Below are 18,622 nucleotides of genomic sequence, written 5' to 3'. Positions count from 1 at the left end.
CTTACCACCTTAGTAATTTCCTTTGTAACAAAGAAAAAGTTATGTAAAACCAAACCATACAGGAGAATTACCTGAAAGCACACATAATATTCCAAAGACTCAGTCCTCCACTTCTTTACCAAGGAGAAAGCATGTTTTGTTGGATTTCTGGAAGTAGCGTTGGATGTTCCACCCAACCTGAGTTCCGGTGTCTTTTACTGTTGCTCCCATTGACATGATTGTGGTCATTTTCTACTCAGCATCAGCTCATGTTTCTCTTGATTCCTTCTAGTCCTTGATAATTAGGGGGCACTAATATTCCATTATCTTCGTATGCCTAATTTGTTCAGTCATTCTCTAATTGATGGGCACTCACTTTGTTTCCTGTTGTTTGTTACTACAAATAATGCTGCTGCTATACTCATGCAGCCACGAAGCTGTCCAACTGTTCGGATCTAAGTTTGGAATGATGCAACTAAACTGGCCATGTCCTTGGACCCAACACTTCCACTAGTGGGAAAATACCATAAGCAAGTCAAAAGACTTGGGTGGGGGGAAGGTCCATTTTACATATATATATGTGTATACATATTCATAGCAGTATTCTTTGTCATAGCAAAGAACTAGAAACAAAGTAGGTGCCTGCAGATTGGGGAGCAGTTGAAAAAACTCTGGTATTCAAAAATAATTAAATATTATTGTACAGTAAGAAATGATGAATCTGAGAAATTCAGAAAAATTTTGTTTGTGGTATTTGGCCAGTAGTAGAAATGTTGGGTCCAAGGACATGTAATAACAAACAACAGGAAACAAAGTGAGTGCCCATCACTCCATGATTGGGTGACCCTGCATGACATAGCTCATGATTTGTTTGTTTCTGTGTTTTTTTTTCCCAAGAAAAAAGCAATGTTATTTTATTTTTTCACTAAATTGTGTTTTATTTTTTCCCTAGTAAATATAGTTTTCAGCATTCATTTTTGTAAGACTGAGTTCTAATTTTTTCTCCCTCCCTTCCCTCCGCCCTCCCCAAGACAGCAAGCAAGCTGATATGCGATATACATGTATAATCATGTTAAATGTATTTCCACATTAGTCATGTTGTGAAAGAAGAATCAGAACAAAAAGGAAAAACCATGAGAAAGGAAAAACAAAAAACAAAAGTGAAAATAGTATGCTTCAATTTGCATTCAGACTCCATAGTTCTTTCTCTGGATATGGATAGCATTTTCCATCATGTGTCTTTTGGAATTGTCTTGGATCATTGTATTGCTGAGAAGAGCTAAGTCTGTCATAGTTGATCATAGTACAATGTTGCTATTACTGTGTACTGGTTCTGCTCACTTCACTCAGCATCAGTTCATGTAAATCTTTCCAGAGTTTTCTGAAATCTGCCTGCTCATCATTTCTTATAGAACAATAGTATTCCATTACATTGATTTATCACAACTTGTTCAACCATTCCCCAATTGATGGGCATCCCCTCAATTTCCAATTCTTTGCCACAACAAAAAGAGCTGCTATAGATATTTTTGTATATGTGGGTCCTTTCCCCTTTTTTATGATCTCTTTGGGATACAGACGTAGTAGTGGTATTGCTTGGTCAAATGGTATGCATGGTTTGATTGCCCTTTGGACATAGTTCCAAAGTGCTGTCCAGAATGGTTGGATGAGTTGGTTCACAATTCCACCAACAATGCATTAGTGTTCCAATTTTCCCACATCTTCTTCAGTGTTTATCATTTTCCTGTTTTGTTATGTTAACCAATATGATAGGTATGATATGGTACCTTAGAGTTGTTTTAATTTGCATTTCTCTAATCAATAGTGATTTAGAGCATTTTTTCATAGAACGGTTCATTTGAAAACTGCCTGTTCATATCCTTTGACCATTTATCAATTGGGGAATGACTTGTATTCTTAGAAATTTGACTCAGTTCTCTATATATTTGAGAAATGAGGCCTTTATCAGAAATGTTGGCTGTAAAAATTGTTTCCCAGCTTTCTGTTTTCCTTCTAATCTTGGTTGCATTGGCTTTGCCTGTGCAAAAACTTTTTAATTTAAAGTAATCAAAATAATCCATTTTGAATTTCATAATGTTCTCTATCTCTTGTGTGGTCACAAATTCTTCCCTTCTCCATGGATTTGACAGGTAAACTATTCCTTGCTCTCCTCATTTGCTTACAGTACCACCCTTTATGTTTAAATCATATACCCATTTCGACCTTATCTTGGTATAGGGTTTCATTGAGCCACACAAGCCAGTTTAGTTGCAAATAAAGGAGACATAATAGGATGAAAGTGAGTGGAGGTGGTCAAATCAAGTGAGGATTTGGAAACCATGGCAGTATTTGTTGGCAACAGGAAAGGAGCTATAGATAGGGAGAGATTAAAGATTAGGAATGATAGAAAGGGCAGACTTCTGGAGAAGATGGGGAAGGAGGGGGAGAAAAATTAGCCTCAATTTCTTCAGTGAAATGAGGCAAAGTCCTCAGCAAAGAAGAAGGGAGAGGATGGAGGAAGGACATGGGAGGAGGAGGCTGGAAGAGCTTTGGCACAGCTGCTATGGGTTGGGCTTGTGAGCTGATTCAGGAGCAGTAGAAGGACTGCCCCAGTGCTGGAGGAGCATGGGAGAGCAAAAGGCTTATAATTTTGCCCTCTGCTTTTACCGGTCCTCCAACCCACTCATCAGAATAGGTTAGCATTCAGGATCAGTATTGGATGAGTTCGTTTGGGCAGTGGGGAGGAGAACTGCCCACCTGAGTCTCTGTTTAAGGGAAGTCAGGAAAATCACATTCATCTCTATGAAGGATTTCATTTTCTGAACAAAAACCAAAAGACGAATGGGTCTGAAAATCAAGCTCTAAAGTTTCCTCTCAGTTGAAGTTTGGGGGTTTATCTACCATCGGGTTCTATTTTTATTTGTTTCTAGGTCTTACTTGACTGTTCCACTGATCTACTTTTCTGTTTCATAACCATTACCAAATAGTTTTGCCAGCTAATTTTATCATATAATTTCAGATTTAGTAATGTTAACCCTCTTCATTCCATTTAAAAAAAGTATTTCCCTTGAAATGCATGACCTTTTGCTCTTTTTGCTATTTTGTCTAGTTCTAAAAAGTAATACCTTGGAAGACTGGTATGTAATATACTAAATATATGATTAATTTAGATAAGGTCATCAATTTTTCTTATACCAATATGTCCCTATGTAGCTTTCCAATGATCTAAGTCTTCCTTTATTTCTGTAAAGAGGATTTCATAATCAAATTTGTCTATCAATCAATTTATTTTAAATATGCTTTAATATTATCTTAAATATTCAACAATACAGATGAATATATTTAATAACATTTTAATATGCTTTTAAAATATATTTTATATTTAATTCACACCCTTTTCCAAACATTCTAGTTTTTTTGCTACCAAAAAAATGCTACTATGAATATTGTGGTATGTGTGAAGCTTTTTTTTCATTCTTTAATTTCCTTTGGATACTTGCCCCGGAGTGGGATCTCTGGGGTCAAAGGGTATGAATAATTTGATGACTTTTTTTTGCATAATGCTAAATTATTTTCCAGAATGGTTGCACCAATTCACAGCTCTACCGTTAGTGCTAATGTGCTTGTCTTTCCTGAGCTCCACCAACAGTGACTATCTCTGTCTTTTATAGTCTTTATTTGTAAAGATTGTAAAAGGCAAGAATAACTTATGTTGAAGGGACCGTGGCAAGGCAGGCACACTAATACTCTGTTGATGTAGCTATGATTTATCTTAATCTTTTGTAGTTATAGTTAAAAAAGTCCTTTATATGTCTTGGCAGGTTAATTCCCGGTTATCTTATGTGTATTAAAATTATTTTGAATGAAAAATTTTCTGTGGTTTCTATTAATATTGAATAGAAGTACTAATTTTTGTGGATTTATTTTGTATCTTGCTATTTCACTGAAGCTATTAATAATCTCATTTAGTTTCTTTGCTGATGCTTTGATTGCTTTATTAAATAAACCATCACATCTGAAAAATGGAGCAGCTAAGTGGTGCAGCAGAGAGAGTGCCAGGCCTCAAGTCAGAGAGACCTGAGTTCAAATGTGGTCCCAGACATTTACTAGCTGTGTGACTCTGGAAAAGTCACTTAACCCTATCTTCCTCAGTTTCCTTTTCTGTAAAATGAGCTGGAGAATCAAATGGCAAACCACTTCAGGAAAGAGTTGGACAGGACTGGAAACGACTGAACAACAACGTCATCTGAAAATACAGATAATTTGGTCTCCTCTTCACTGAATTCAATACTTTAATTTTGTTTTCTTATTTTATTGCTATAGCTGGCATTTCTAGTACTTCATCAAAGTATAGTGTGGTAAGAGGCTTTTCTTCCATTACCCTTGAATTTATAGTGGTAGAATTATTAATACATTATAAAATCTAGTAATACTCCAGACCTTCATTGGTTTTTTTTTAAATAAATTTATTTATTTTTAGTTTTCAACATTTACTTCCACAAGATTTTGAGTTCCAAATTCTCACCACATCTCACCCCTCCCCCCACCCCAAGATGGTGTACATTCTGAATACCCCTTCCCCTAGTCTGCCCTCCATTCTATCTCTCCCCTCCTTCTCTTATCCCCTTCCCCTTCTAATTTCCTGGAGGGCAGGATAGATTTCTGTAGCCTGTTTCCTGTATTTCTTATTTCCCAGTTGCATGTGAAAACATTTTTTTTAAACATGTGCTTTTAAAACTTTGGGTTCCAAATTTTCTCCCTTCCTCCCTATCCACCCTCATTGAAAAGGCAAGCAACACAATACATGTTATACATGTGCAGTTATGCAAAACACTTCCATAGTAGACATACTGTGAAAAACTAACTCTATTTCCCTTAATTCTATCTGGCCCCCCCCATTTATTCTATTGTTTCTTTTGACCCTGTCCCTCCTCAGAAGTATTTGCTTCTGATTACTCCCTCTCCCAATCTGCCCTCCCTCTATCATCCCCCTACTCTCTTGTCCCCTTTCCCCCCCCCATTTTCCTGTAGGGTAAGACAGATTTTCATACCCAATTGAGTGTGTATGTTATTCCCTCCTTAAGTCAAATCCTATGAGAATAAGATTCACTCATTCCCTCTCACCTTCCCCTGTTTCCCCTCCACTGTAAGAGCCTTTTCTTTTCTGTTTTTTGTGAGATAATTTACCCCATTCTACCTCTCCCTTTCTCCTTCTAGTATAATCCTCTCTCACCCCTTAATTTTATTGTCCAGATATGACCCCTTCATCTTCAACTCACCCTGTGCCCTCTATCTATCTATCTATCTATACATACATATAATTTTTTTCCCTCCAACTACCCTCATACTGACAAAGGTCTCATGAGTTACAAATATCATCTTTCCATGCAGGAATGTAAACAGTTCAACCTTAATAAGTCTCTTATGATTTATCTTTCCTATTTACCTCTCCATGTTCCACTTGAGTCTTGTATTTGAAAGTCAGATTTTCTATTCAGCTCTGGTGTTTTCATCAAGAATGCTTGAAAGTCCTCTATTTCACTGAATGACCATTTTTTCCTGTGAAGGATTGTACTTAGTTTTGCTGGGTAGGTGATTCTTGGTTGTAATCCTGTCTCCTTTGCCCTCCGAAATATTATATTCCATGCCCTAGGGTCCCTTAATGTAGAAGCTGCTAAATCTTGTGTTATCCTGATTGTGTTTCCACAATACTTGAATTGTTTCTTTCTGGCTGCTTGTAATATTTTCTCCTTGACCTGGGAACTTTGGAATTTGGCCACAATATTCCTAGGAGTTTTCCTTTGGGGGTCTCTTTCAGGAGATTGGTGGATTCTTTCAATTTCTATTTTGCCCTCTGGTTCTAAAATATCAGGGCAACTTTCCTTGATAATTTCTTGAAAGATGATGTTGAGGCCCTTTTTTTTGAACATGGCTTTCAAATAGTCCAGCTATTTTTAAATTCTCTCTCCTGGATCTATTTTCCAAGTCAGTTGTTTTTCCATTGAGATATTTCACATTGTTTTCTAATTTTTCATTCTTTTGGGTTTGTTTTACAGTGTCTTGATTTCTCATAAAGTCACTAGCTTCCAATTGCTCTATTCTAATTTTTAAGGAAGTAATTTTTTCAGTAATCTTTTGGACTTCCTTTTCCATTTGACCAGTTTTGCTTTTTAGGGCATTCTTCTCCTCATTGACTTTTTGGACCTCTTTTGCCATTTGGGTTAGGCTATTTTTTAAGGTGTTATTTTCTTCATTATTTTTTTGGGTCTCCTTTAGCAAGCTGTTGACTTGTTTTTCATGATTTTCTTGTATCACTCTCATTTGTCTTCCCAGTTTTTCCTCTACTTCTCTTACTTGCTTCTCAAAGTCCCTTTTGAGCTCTCCCAAGGCCTGGGATTGATTCATATTTTTCTTGGAGGCTTTGGATGTAGGAGCATTGACTTTGTTGTCTTCTTCTGGTTATATGTTTTGATCTTCTTTGTCACCAAAGTAAGATAATATAGTCTGACTCTTTTTGGGCTACTTACTCATGATTCCAGCCAATTATTTGAGTTTTAAACTCTTTGTTAAGGTAAAGTCTGCTTCCAATGTGGAGAATGTACTGTTCCAAGCTTCGGGGGTTTGTACAACTGTTTTCCGAGATACTTCTAGAGACCTGTAAATTTTTACTTCTTCCAAGGTGGTATGATAAGGGGCAAGGTGTTTCCTCTTCACCACCACAACAAGCTTCACCACACTAGTGCTCCTCCTCGCCTCAGGACCGCCCCTCAGAACTGTGACCCAGATCCAAGCACGGGCAAAGCAAGAGATTCCTGCCTCAGCACTGGCAAAGAGATCCCTGCAATCCCCCTCTTATCAGTCACTCAATTCCCCCTCAGTCTGTGGGCTGGAAGCTCAGGAGGCAGCCGCTGCCCTGGGCTGCTCTCAGGACTTGTGACCAAGACCTAGCTTCTAACTCTCACTGCAGACTTTTCCCACTGACCTTCTAAGTTGTCTTTGGTGTTCATGGGTTGAGAAGTCTGGAAACCACCACAGCTGCCTGCGATTCAGTCCTCTGAGGCCTGCTCCAGGTTTGCTGTGGCCTGTGTGCCCATGCCGAACTGCGTTCCTCTCCCCGCTTGGTGCAATATACCTTTCCAATCAACCATCCAGGTTGTCTTGGTCTGGAAATTTGTTTCACTCTGTCTTTTTGTGGGTTCTGCTGCTTTAGAATTTGTTTAGAGCCACTTTTTTTACAGGTATTTGGAGGGGTTTGGGGGAGAGCTCAAGCAAGTCACTGCTTTCATGCCGCCATTTTGGCTCTGCCCCCAGACCTTTATTGTTATGAAGCATCAAGGTGGTACAGCAGATAAAGCATTGGTTCTAGAGTAAGGAAGATCTGAGTTCAAATCCATATTCAACACTTACTAGCTGTGTGACCCTGGGCAATTCTTTGCCTCAGTTTCCTCAAAATGGTAAAATGGGAATTCTAATAGCACTTACCTCCCAGGGTTGTTATGAGGATTAAATGAGATAAGATTAGTAAAAGTACTTAGCATGAGGCCTGGCATAAAGTAGGTGCTGTATAAAATGCTTACTGCCTTCTCCCTTCCCTATGATAACCATTCCCTCCACATTCTGCCAGTTTCATGTCCCCCTCTAGTTCAGTGCTAGGGATGGGTCCTAGGTGTGCAAAGGCATATTCTGATCTTTCAGAAATTGCTGACATTCCAAGATGTGGCCATTGACTTCACCCAGGAAGAGTGGAGACAGTTGGAGCCTGCTCAGAAAGACCTGTACAGGGACGTGATGCTGGAGAACTATGAGAACTTTGTGTCCCTGGGTAAGGATGGCTTTTCTCTCCTGAATCATCTGGGTCCTGCTGTGTTTATCATGTGTGAATTTCAACTTGGCATGTAGGTCTATTCTCATGAAGAGATGCAAGATGAAAAGATTCCTAGTCCTTTGATTCCAAGAGATAAGAGTTTCTATGCCCTCTTTCTGTATGAAGGGTCTTTGCTTTGTACTACTGGAAGTTTACAGCCCTGCATTAGGGTCAAAATGTTTGTGCTGCTCCTAATGCTAAAACTTCCCACCTGTCCATCTAGATCAAAGATTCTCCATTTGCAACTCAGTACAAGTCCTCGAACACATGAAAACTTTTCTTCTTCTTCTTCTTCTTATCAGGAAGCATGTTAAGACAAAAGAATTTTCTCTGAGCCAAAGTCAAACTCTTGGACATACCCCCACACATGATAGAATCATAGTGCAGACAGTCATTCTCAGGTTTGTGATACTACCCTTGGGGTCTTCCTAGGATTCCTTCAATTCCCTAAATAGAAAGTGGGTAAGACCGAATTCTGCGATGTCTCTGTCTTTAGCACAGCACCATTATTTCTCCATGATTAGGGCTTCCAATTTCCAAACCAGACGTGATCTCCCAGTTGGAGCAAAGAGGAGCACCATGGTTCAGAGCACAAGTCCTAAGAAGCACTCATCTGGGTGAGTAAAACCCAGCCAGATGGAAGTTTTGTAAGCAGACGCTCAGCTGGTTATCTTTGAAATGTCAGACAGAGAGATATCCTTAAGGGTCAGCAGCCCCATGGAGAAGAGCTGTCACTGTCCAACTCCCTCCCAGTAACCTCATCTTTCACTTCACTTTTACTTCCAGTGTCATTTTTCTGACATCTCTCCCCTCATGTTTCTCTCCAGGGAAGGGAAGGGAAGAAAATAAGCATGCATATTGCTTCTACTATATGTCATTTATTCCTTACAACAACCCTGAGAGGTAGGTGCTGTTATCCTCATCTTGGAGTTGAGGAAACTGAAGCAAACAGAGGTTAAGTGACTTGCCCAGGGTTACACAGCTAATGAATTAACTGAGGCTGGATTTGAACTCAAGACTTCTAATTCTAGGCCCAGCATTCTAGTCACCAAAAAAAAAAAAAAGAAACTAGATTTTTACAATGGCAGAATTTGTGTCTAGAATAAAACTTATTGTCATTACAGTTTGAATTGCCTTTTGCATAATTTTATCACAGATTGCGAGAGGAAGCATATCCAAAATTCTGATGGACTTTACATACCACACTGGTGCCACAATTCATTTTATAGATTTTAAAGCTATGATTTCATGATATTAGATAAATTTTGTATGAGCATTCCTTTCTATAGGCTGTACATTCTGTGGAGTACATTGTTCTTCAACTCTTACTGACCTTCCAATGAAACTTTTCTCAAGAAGGCAACTACAGAGTGGGTGTGAGTCAGATTCTTGTCTAGACTCCCAACTAAAACTTTGGCTTTGGTTTATCTGTTAAGAATGTTGACTTCTACTAGGAAAATTTTGAATAAATGTGTTTTTGTTGTAGAAAATGATACACTGGATATGTATTTTGTGTTGGAAAGAAGCATGTCTTCTTTTGGATGTTAACACTTCCACCTCTGCTCTGGATCCCACCCTTTCCTGTGACTTCCCATGGTTATTTTCCTTCTACAAATTTAATCTCTCCCTCATCCACATTTCCCTTTCTTCTACTGTCAGAGAGCACAAAGATCACACAATATGAGAGTTGGAAGGGACCTTCCGTAGTGGCCATCTAGTCAACCCAGATATAAAAGGAATCTTCACTTGACCATACTCAGCTCCTTGTCATCTCACTTCTACTCCAAGACTTCCAAGGAGGAGAAATCAGCCACCTCTTGAGGCAGCTCCTTCCACCTGGGGTTGTCCAGGATTGTTGAGGAGGTTTTCTTGACATCAGGCCTCAATTGGCCTCCTAACAGCTCCCACTCTTATCCTAGTTACATTTATTTTGTTAGAGAAAATGCTTTTAAAATTCTTATAATTGAAAATACCTATTTTATCTTTTGTGTTTGTCCTATATCAGCCATAGTTGTGAAAGTCAGTCCATCAATCAAACATTTATTAAGAACTTTCTACATCCCAGGCAGTGTGCTAAGCACTGGCCATGTACTGAAAAACAAAAACACAGTTCCTGCCATCAAGGAGCTCATATTCTAACAGGGGAGACTATATGTATATATGTGTGTGTGTATATATGTACACATATACATATATACATATGTGTATACATGTATATATACATGTATTTATATTATATATAATTACATATTTATACAATGTAAATGTAAGCTAGCCTCAGAAAGGAGGACCTAACAGTGGGACGTGTTGGTAGGGGAGGCTAGGAAAGGCCTGCTGTAGAAAATGGGATGTTAGCTGAGTTTTGAAGAATGCTAGGGGAGTCAGGAGGCAGAGGTGAGGAGGAAAAACCCTCTAGGTATGGGGGAACAGACAAAGAAAAGGCACAATATCAGAAGACAAGGTGTGATGTTCAAGGAACAATGTCTGTATTGTAGAGTGGGTGGGCAGGACATAAAGCATAAGAACACTGGAAAGATAGGGCCCAGGTGGTGAAAGCCTTTAAAAGCCCAACAGAGGATTTTTTTATTTGATCTGAGAGGTAATAGGGAGCCACAGGGGTATATTGAGTAGGGGTGCACGTGCATAGTCAGGCTTGCACTTCAGGAAGATCACTTTGATGGCTTAGTGGAGGATGAGCGGATAGAGACTTGAGGAAGAAGAGTGAAGAGAAGGCCATTGCATAATCCAGGTGTGAAAGTGAGGGCCTGTCCTAGGCTGCTGGCTTTTGAGTAGAGAGAAGGGGGTATGGACAAGAGAGATTGTGGCAGGGCTTGGCAATGAAGTTGAGGATGGCACCCAGATTGGCTACCTGGGCAACTGAGAAGATAATGATGTCCTCAACAGAAGTAGGACATTTGGGGAGAGGAGAGACACTGGGAGGAAAGATAACAAGTACAGTTCTGCATGTCTTGAGTTTAAAATAAGTCTACGGGACATCCAGTTTGAAATGTCCAATAGGCAGCTGATGATGCGAGGGTAGAAGTCAAGAGAGAGACTGAGGCCCTGAGCAGAGATCTGGTAATCATCCGCAGAAAGATGATCGTTGAACCTATAGGAGTGGATGAGATCACCAAGCAAGAGAGTGGAGAGCGACATTCTTAATGTTTTTGTGTCATGGATCCCTTTGGCAATCTAGTGAAACCTATGGACCTTTTCTCAGTATAAATTTTTTTAAAATCATAGTTGAAGGAAATGCCAAGTTTCATTTAGAGGTTAGTGAAAATAATGTTTTTTTTTCCCTATCCCATTCCATAGACCCCTGAAATCTATCCATGGACCCCTTCCCCCATTCGGGGATCCTGGTATAGAGGGAGAAGAGAAGAGACCCAAGATAGAGCTTTGGGAGGCACTCATGGGTAGCAGTGGGACCCAGCTGAAGATCCAGCCAAGGAGACTGAGAAAGAGAAGGCCAACAGGCAGGAGGAGAACCTCAAGAGAAAAGAAGTCCAGGGACGATCATGATCTATAGCATCGAAGGCTGCAGAGAAGGCCAACAGGCAGGAGGAGAACCTCAAGAGAAAAGATGTCCCAGGGACGATCATGATCGATAGTGTTGAAGGCTGCAGAGAAGGCCAACAGGCAGGAGGAGAACCTCGAGAGAAAAGATGTCCCGGGGACGATCACGATCGATAGTGTTGAAGGCTTCAGAGAAGGCCAACAGGCAGGAGGAGAACCTCGAGAGAAAAGATATGCCAGGGACGATCATGATTGATAGCATCGAAGGCTGCAGAGAAGGCCAGCAGGGAGGGGGAGAACCTCGAGAGAAAAGATATCCCAGGGATGATCATGATCGATAGTGTCAAAGGCTACAGAGAAGGCAAACAGAGAGATGACTGAGGAAAGGCCATTAGATTGGGCAACTCAGAGGTCAGAGCAGCTTCAGTGCAACACTGAGTCCAGAAGCCAAATTGCACAGCTTTTGAAAGAGAGTGCCCACCTAATGCAGCTAGGTAGCTCCATCGTGCAGAGTACTGGGTCTGGAGTCAGGAAGACCCATCTTCCTGAGTTCAAATGTGGCTTCAGGCACTTACTAGCCATGTGAGCCTGGGCAAGTCACTTAGCCCTCTTTGCCTCAGTTTCCTCATCAATAAAATGAGCTAGAGAAGGAAATGGCAAACCACTCCAGTACCTTTGCCAAGAAAACCCCAAATGAGGTCACAAAGAGATGGACACAACTGGAAATGACTGAACAACAACAATAGAAGAGGGTGAGAGGAGTTGTAAATGGCTTTCTCAAAGAGTTAAGCTACGAAAAGAAAGAAACAGGCATTTGTTAAGCACCTGCTATGTGCCAACTATTATGCTAAGTGTTTTACCAGTTTCTCATTTGATCCCCACAACAACCCTGGGAGGTAGGCACTATTATTATTATCCCTGTCGCACAGTTGAAATTGAGGCAGACAGTGGTTAAGAGATTTTCCCAGCTAGTAAAGTATCTGAGTCGGAATTTGAACTCAGGTCTTCCTAACTCTAGGCTTAGTGCTCTATCCAATGTACCACCTAACTGCCTCTGAAGCAAGAGAAGAGCCAATATAGGTGGTTGAATCAAGTGAGGGTTTTTTAGGGATAAAGGAAAAGTGGGATTGTTTGTTTGACAACAGGGAAGGAGTCAGTAGTTAGGGAAAGACTGAAAATTAAAGAGGGAGAAGGGATGACAGGGGCAGTCTGCTGGAGAAGATGGCAGGGGAGAGGGTCAAAGGGAGCCACAGAAGGTTGGACTTGGTAAGGAGAAGGGCCACCACTGTGTGAGACAGGGGAGAAGGGGGAGATAGTGGGAGAACACCTCTGGGTGATGTGAGATCAGGAGGAGGGGAGAAGAGGCAGCAAAAGTCTTGATGGACAGGCAGATGGGATGTTCCTTGGGAAGTTTCGGGGGGGTGAGAAGGTTTACAGTAGCTGCTCTGAAGACTGGTCATGTTCTCTTCTCATTTATTTTTTGGTGTGAGAAAAATATGTTCTCCTGGGTCTTGTTAGGTATTTCATCCCTGGCCAAGATCCTGTGGTCAATAAATTCAAAACCTTTTCTAAATCCTTTCTTCTTAACCAGGTGCTTACTCTCAATTAACAGGTTTCAAACAGAGCCCAATTTCACATTGTCATTTTCCAAACTTACTTTCCAAACTTACTTCTTTGCTTTCTATTAGCAGCACCAATCGAAACACTACCAGTGCCCCTTGGTTCTTCGGTCTTTTTTTCCCAGAACTTCATAATCCCTAATAATAATTTCTTGGTTCCTATTGGGAAGTGCCATCTTTCTCCATATGAATCACCAGTAGTAGATAGTAATCATGTATCTTGACATGTGCCAAGGTCAGCTGTGACTACTCAGGTGCTTGCCCTGGTGATGCAATAAACCTCTCTATTGATTTGTTTTTCTTTTTTTTCCCCCCACTTAATAGTATTTTATTTTTTCCAATTACTTGTAAAGCTGGTTTTCAACATTCATTTGTAAGATTATGAGTTCCAGAATTTTTCTCCCTCCTTTCCTCTCCTGACCCCTCCCCAAGATGGCAAGCAATCTGATATAGTAAGCTTCTCTATTATTAATGTCATTGGCAGATAGCCGTCTCATTACCACCTCGCTAGGGAACCTCCAGCAACCATTACTTCTCTCCTAGCCCCCTGTTGTTTACTGAATGAATGCAGGACTGCATCATCACTCCTCATAGCGTAAGAAGCCATGCCATCTTCAGAGGCTGTTACAACTCCCCATGATACTAGAAGAGCCTCATATCTATTACCATTGTCCTTCATCCTTTTCTCTCAAACCTCTTGACACAGGTGAAGATTCTGTATTACTTCTTCAGGTTGTTTTTGTGTTTTTACCTTGAAACTCTCTTTCCATTTTTTCAAGGGAATTCTTATTTTCCACTAACCTATAAATGTATAGGTAATCCTTAAACCCTTGGACCTTTTCTAGGAAAGAAACCCAACTTTACTTTGAGCATGAGTTGTAGCTACCTGGCTATGCCACAAGAAAACCACATACTATATGAGTTCCCTGCAGAATTCTTAGTGAATTCTATACTTGTAGGAGGGACAATCTTAAGTCTTGACTTCTTTATCTTTCTTGTTGGTATCCTTGCAAACAACTTTCACAGTAAACTGTTCTGAGGAGTTGCATGTTGCCAAGGCCTCCCAGAGGGCTTCTAGAATGAGGCTTTATATTTCATGTGGCTTTTTGTTAGGCTAGATGATTCATCTACTCCTAAATAGGCCCCTCCTGCCATTGCCTGGTTTTCTAGACATACAGTTTGTCAATGTTTTGTGCTTTCCAGAACTAAACAAAATGTGCTTTCCAGAACTAAACAAAAAACTGACAGTTTGTCTGAGTAGGGCAGGGTACAATAGTAGCATTAGTATAGACCCTGTGTATCTCTTATTGTACCCTAAAATGTATTTGACTTTTTAGTTTTCACTACGTACTGTTGGTTTATATTAAGTTTGGGATCAAGTAAAATTTCTAGGCCTTTTGAACATGACCTGCCACCATACCAGATGTCTTCAGTCTGATATTCAGTCTCCCGAACTTAAGTTCAAGTCTTTACATTTATGCTTTTGAATTTCACATTGGACTATTCTTCCAGCATGTTGAGATGTTTTTTTAGAAATTTAATTTAGACATCTAATATAGTACATATTCCATATATCTTTGTGTCATCAGAGAACATGATCATTTATTTATGTGATTTCATCAAGTTTCATTAATAAGGTTGAGAAGAATAAAGTCAAGTACAAAATTCTAAGGCATAAAATTAGAAAAACTTGTAAAAGTTTATTAAACTCTGTATTATTTTTTTTGTAAGAGAATTTAACTGGCTCAAAGTATGCTAGGCTATATTATCAGCCAATCCACAATTCTCCATCTTGTCTACAGACATGTCAAGAGACAAAATGGCTTTCCAAAAACTGAATATCCAGGTACTAAAGTAGATATTCAGTTATTAAATCTCTTGTATCCCAGTTCAGAAATCTTATCATAAGGTGCCACAGTGAATAGAATGTTGGACGTGGAATCAAGAAAACCTGAGTTCAGATCTAGCCTTACATGCTTAGTAGTTGTGTGACCCTGGGCAAGTCACTTAAACCTCTGCTTGCCTCAGTTTCCTCATCTGTAAAATTGGGCTAATAGTAGCACCTCCCTCCCAAGATTGCTGTGAAAATCAAATTAGTAATAATTGTAAAGTGCTTAGCACAGTGACTGGCACATAGACACTTTATAATTGTTAGCTATTATCAGTAAAGGAAGTTTTCTTTCTCATAGAAAGAACAATGGCTATTGGCTTTTTTTTTTCTTTCAGATTCCTTGATTCAGAAGAAAAGGTACAAAACCAAGCAATCAACTCCAAAACAGGTTATTTCTATAGGAGAATCACTAAAGGAACAAACCAAGGATCGTTCTTGGGATTGTGATATCAGGCTGGAGAGGCAGAAGGATAACCAGAAAAGACAGTCTAGACAAGTAACAGTCAGTAACAGAAAAATGTTTAACAAAGCGAGTGTGCATAAATATAATACATTTGGGAAAAAGTTCAGAATGGGATCCATCCTTGTTCCACAGCAAGAAGGTCTTAAAGGAGACTGTCTCCACAATGTTGGTACATTTGGAAAGAGCTTCAAACAATGTTCATACCCAATTAACCATAAGAGAATCTCCTTATGGAAGAAACTCCATAAGTATAATAAATGCAGGAAGCGTTTTAGTTACTACTCACACTTGAATCATTACCATAAAATACATATTCAAAGGAAACTTTGTAAATGTAATGAATTTGGCAAAACCTTCAGGATCAATTTATTCTTTAATCTGCATAAAAGAATTAATGTTTTAGAGAAATCCTGTAGATCTATTCAGTGTAGAAAAATCTTTAGCAAGAAGGGACATCTTAAAACACGTAAGATAATTCATAATGGCAAAAAATTATTCAAATGTAATAAATGTGGAAAAGCCTTCAGCAGTAATAAATACCTAACTCAACATCAAATGATTCATAAGGCAAATAAACCTTATAAGTGTAATGAATGTGAAAAAGGCTTTAGCAGTAATCAATATCTAACTCAACATCAAACAATTCATAATGGGAAGAAACCTTTTAAGTGTAGTGAATGTGGTAAGGCCTTCAGCCAAAAGGGAAACCTTAAAATACACATGATAATTCATACTGGAGAGAAACCATTTGAATGTGATGAATGTGGAAAAGCCTTCAGAAGTAATCAATACCTAACTCAACACCAAACAATTCACACTGGAGAGAAACACTTTGAATGTCATGTATGTAAGAAAGGATTTAGGCAGAGTTCATCTCTTATACAGCATCAGAGAATTCACACAGGAGAGAAACCCTACAAATGCAGTGAGTGTGGGAAAGCCTTTAGCCGTAAAGAAAGCCTTAATGCCCATAATAGATTTCATACTGGAGAGAAACCTTATAAATGTGATGAATGTGGAAAAGCCTTCAGCCAAAAGGGAAGCCTTCATGCACATAACAGAATTCATACTGGAGAGAAGCCTTTTCAGTGTAATGAATGTGGGACAGCTTTCAAATGGCGTGTTCATCTTAAGGAACATAAGACAATTCATACTGGAAAGATACACTTTGAATGTAATGAATGTGGAAAAAGCTTTACACATAGCTCATATCTTATGCAACATCAGAGAATTCATACTGGAGAGAAACCATATGAATGTGATCAGTGTGGGAAAGCCTTCAGCCAGAAGGGGCATCTTAATACACACCAAAAAACTCATGCTTCAAAGAAACCCTTTGAACATAAAGAAGGTGGGAAAGCCTATAACTGTCAATTAAACTTTATGACTCTTAATAAAATGCATATGCAAGGGAAATCCTTTGAATGTAAAGAATGTGGTGAAACCTTCTCACACAGCTCATCCCTTAAGAAACATTATAAAATTCACCCTGGAGAAAAACACTTTAAATGTAATGAATGTGGGAAAAGCTTTAGGCATAGTACGTACCTTATGCAACATCAGAGAATTGATAGTGGAGAGAAACCCTATGAATGTAATGAATGTGGGAAATCTTTCAGGCAAAAAGGGACCCTTAATACACATAAGAAAACTCATACCGGAGAAAAACACTATGAATGTAATGAATGTGGGAAAGGCTTCACACATAACTCTTACCTTATACAACATCAGAGAATTCATACTGGAGAGAAACCTTTTGAATGTGGTCAATGTGGGAAATCTTTCAGCCAGAAGGGAACTCTTAATACACATAAGAAAACTCATGCTTGGCAGTAATCTTTCCTGTGTACTAAGTGGGAAAGATTTCAAATTGCATGGGGACATTAATTGATAAGAAACCCTTTAAATAGGTAAAATGTATAGAAAAAGCCTTCTGGAAGAAGTAAAAGTTACTGTAAATCAGAGTTTTCATATGGAAAAAATATTTTCAGTGTAATTAATATTGGCAAACTTTCAAAAAAAGTAGAAACCTTAAGGTTCATAAGAAGAGTTGTACTGGAAAGATTACCTTTATAATGCATGTGGGAAAGCCTTTGCTCCTAAGAAAATTCATACTGGAGAGAACTTTTTTTAAATGTGTTACATTTGGGAAAACCTTCAATTAGAGGAAATACCTTACAGAATATTAGGTAATAGAGGATCAAATGAGATACCATTTGTAAAGTGCTTAGCACAGTGCCTGGCACATAGTAAGTACTATATAAATGTTAACTATTGTCATCAGTGAAACTTGATCATGATAATGCTGGAGCTCACACAGATGTCTAAAAATGGAGGGAAAGCTTCGTAAAATTTCTTATTAAATATTTTGGAGTCAAAATGTTACCTTTTTTCACCAGCATCAGTATTGCTTGTTACTTGTCACTCCTACTTATGTTGTGAACAAAGATAGAGAATACTATGTAACCATTCTGACTGGGTCCACCATCAATTTTATATTACACAACCTCACCTTTCTTATTAACTCACTATCCCACTCTCCACAACAGCTTTTCCAAATCTTATCCTTCCTCTAACCTCGCATGGTTTCCCTCCTTCCACCTATCCCAACTCTTTCAGCTGAGAACTTTCTTCGCTATTTTGCAGATAAAATTGAGGCCATTTGCCAAGAGCACCATCTTCTCCCTTCTTCCTCCTTTTACATCACTCAGCTGCCTTCTGCCACTATGTCTTCCTTCATCCTTCACGTGAAGAGGAGGCCTTACTCCTTACCAAGACTAACCTTTCAAGATGCACAAGGATCCTATTTCATCCCATCTTCCCCAACAGATTGCCCCCTCTGTCATCCTCACTCTATCACTTATTTTCAATCTTTCCCTCTCTAATGGCTCATTGTCTACTACTTCAAAGCATGCCCATGTCTCTCCCATGCTCAAAAATCCCTGATATGATCCTTCCATCCCTGCTAGCATCTCGTATCTCTTTGTGGAAAAACTCCTTGAGAAGACTATCTACAATAGATGCCTCCATTTCCTTTCCTCTCACTCGATTCTTAACCCCACTACAATACAGCTTCTGATCTCATAATTCTATTAAAACTGTTCCCTCCAGTTACCAGTAATCTCCTATTTACCCAACCCAATGACTTTTTTTTCAATCTTCATGCTTCTTGACCTCTCTGTAGCCTCTGACACTGTTGATCACCGTCTCCTCTTTGAATATTCTGTTCTCTCTAGATTTTTGGGACACCACTCTCTCCTACTTCTCCTACCTATCTGACCACTTCTCGG

General features: G+C 39.2%; 1 protein-coding gene across 2 annotated transcripts in view; it reads left to right on the top strand.

Annotated features, from left to right (window-relative positions):
* The window catches only part of LOC114030834 (zinc finger protein 883-like), a 30,476-nt gene extending 12,812 nt beyond the window's left edge, over window positions 1-17,664 (top strand). For both annotated transcript variants that reach the window (XM_027845739.1, XM_027845738.1), the window contains 3 exons: window positions 7,675-7,801; window positions 8,368-8,460; window positions 15,205-17,664. In XM_027845739.1, coding sequence (XP_027701540.1) covers window positions 7,768-7,801; window positions 8,368-8,460; window positions 15,205-17,168 — 2,091 coding nt within the window. In that variant the 5' untranslated portion in view covers window positions 7,675-7,767 and the 3' untranslated portion in view covers window positions 17,169-17,664. The remainder of the gene's footprint in view (window positions 1-7,674; window positions 7,802-8,367; window positions 8,461-15,204) is intronic.
* The last annotated feature ends 958 nt before the right edge of the window (window positions 17,665-18,622 follow it).

The sequence above is a fragment of the Vombatus ursinus genome, unplaced genomic scaffold, assembly GCF_900497805.2.
Source record: "Vombatus ursinus unplaced genomic scaffold, bare-nosed wombat genome assembly UNPS02015016.1, whole genome shotgun sequence".
NCBI classification, from domain to species: Eukaryota; Metazoa; Chordata; class Mammalia; order Diprotodontia; family Vombatidae; genus Vombatus; species Vombatus ursinus.
This window is presented reverse-complemented; position numbering and strand designations above follow the sequence as displayed.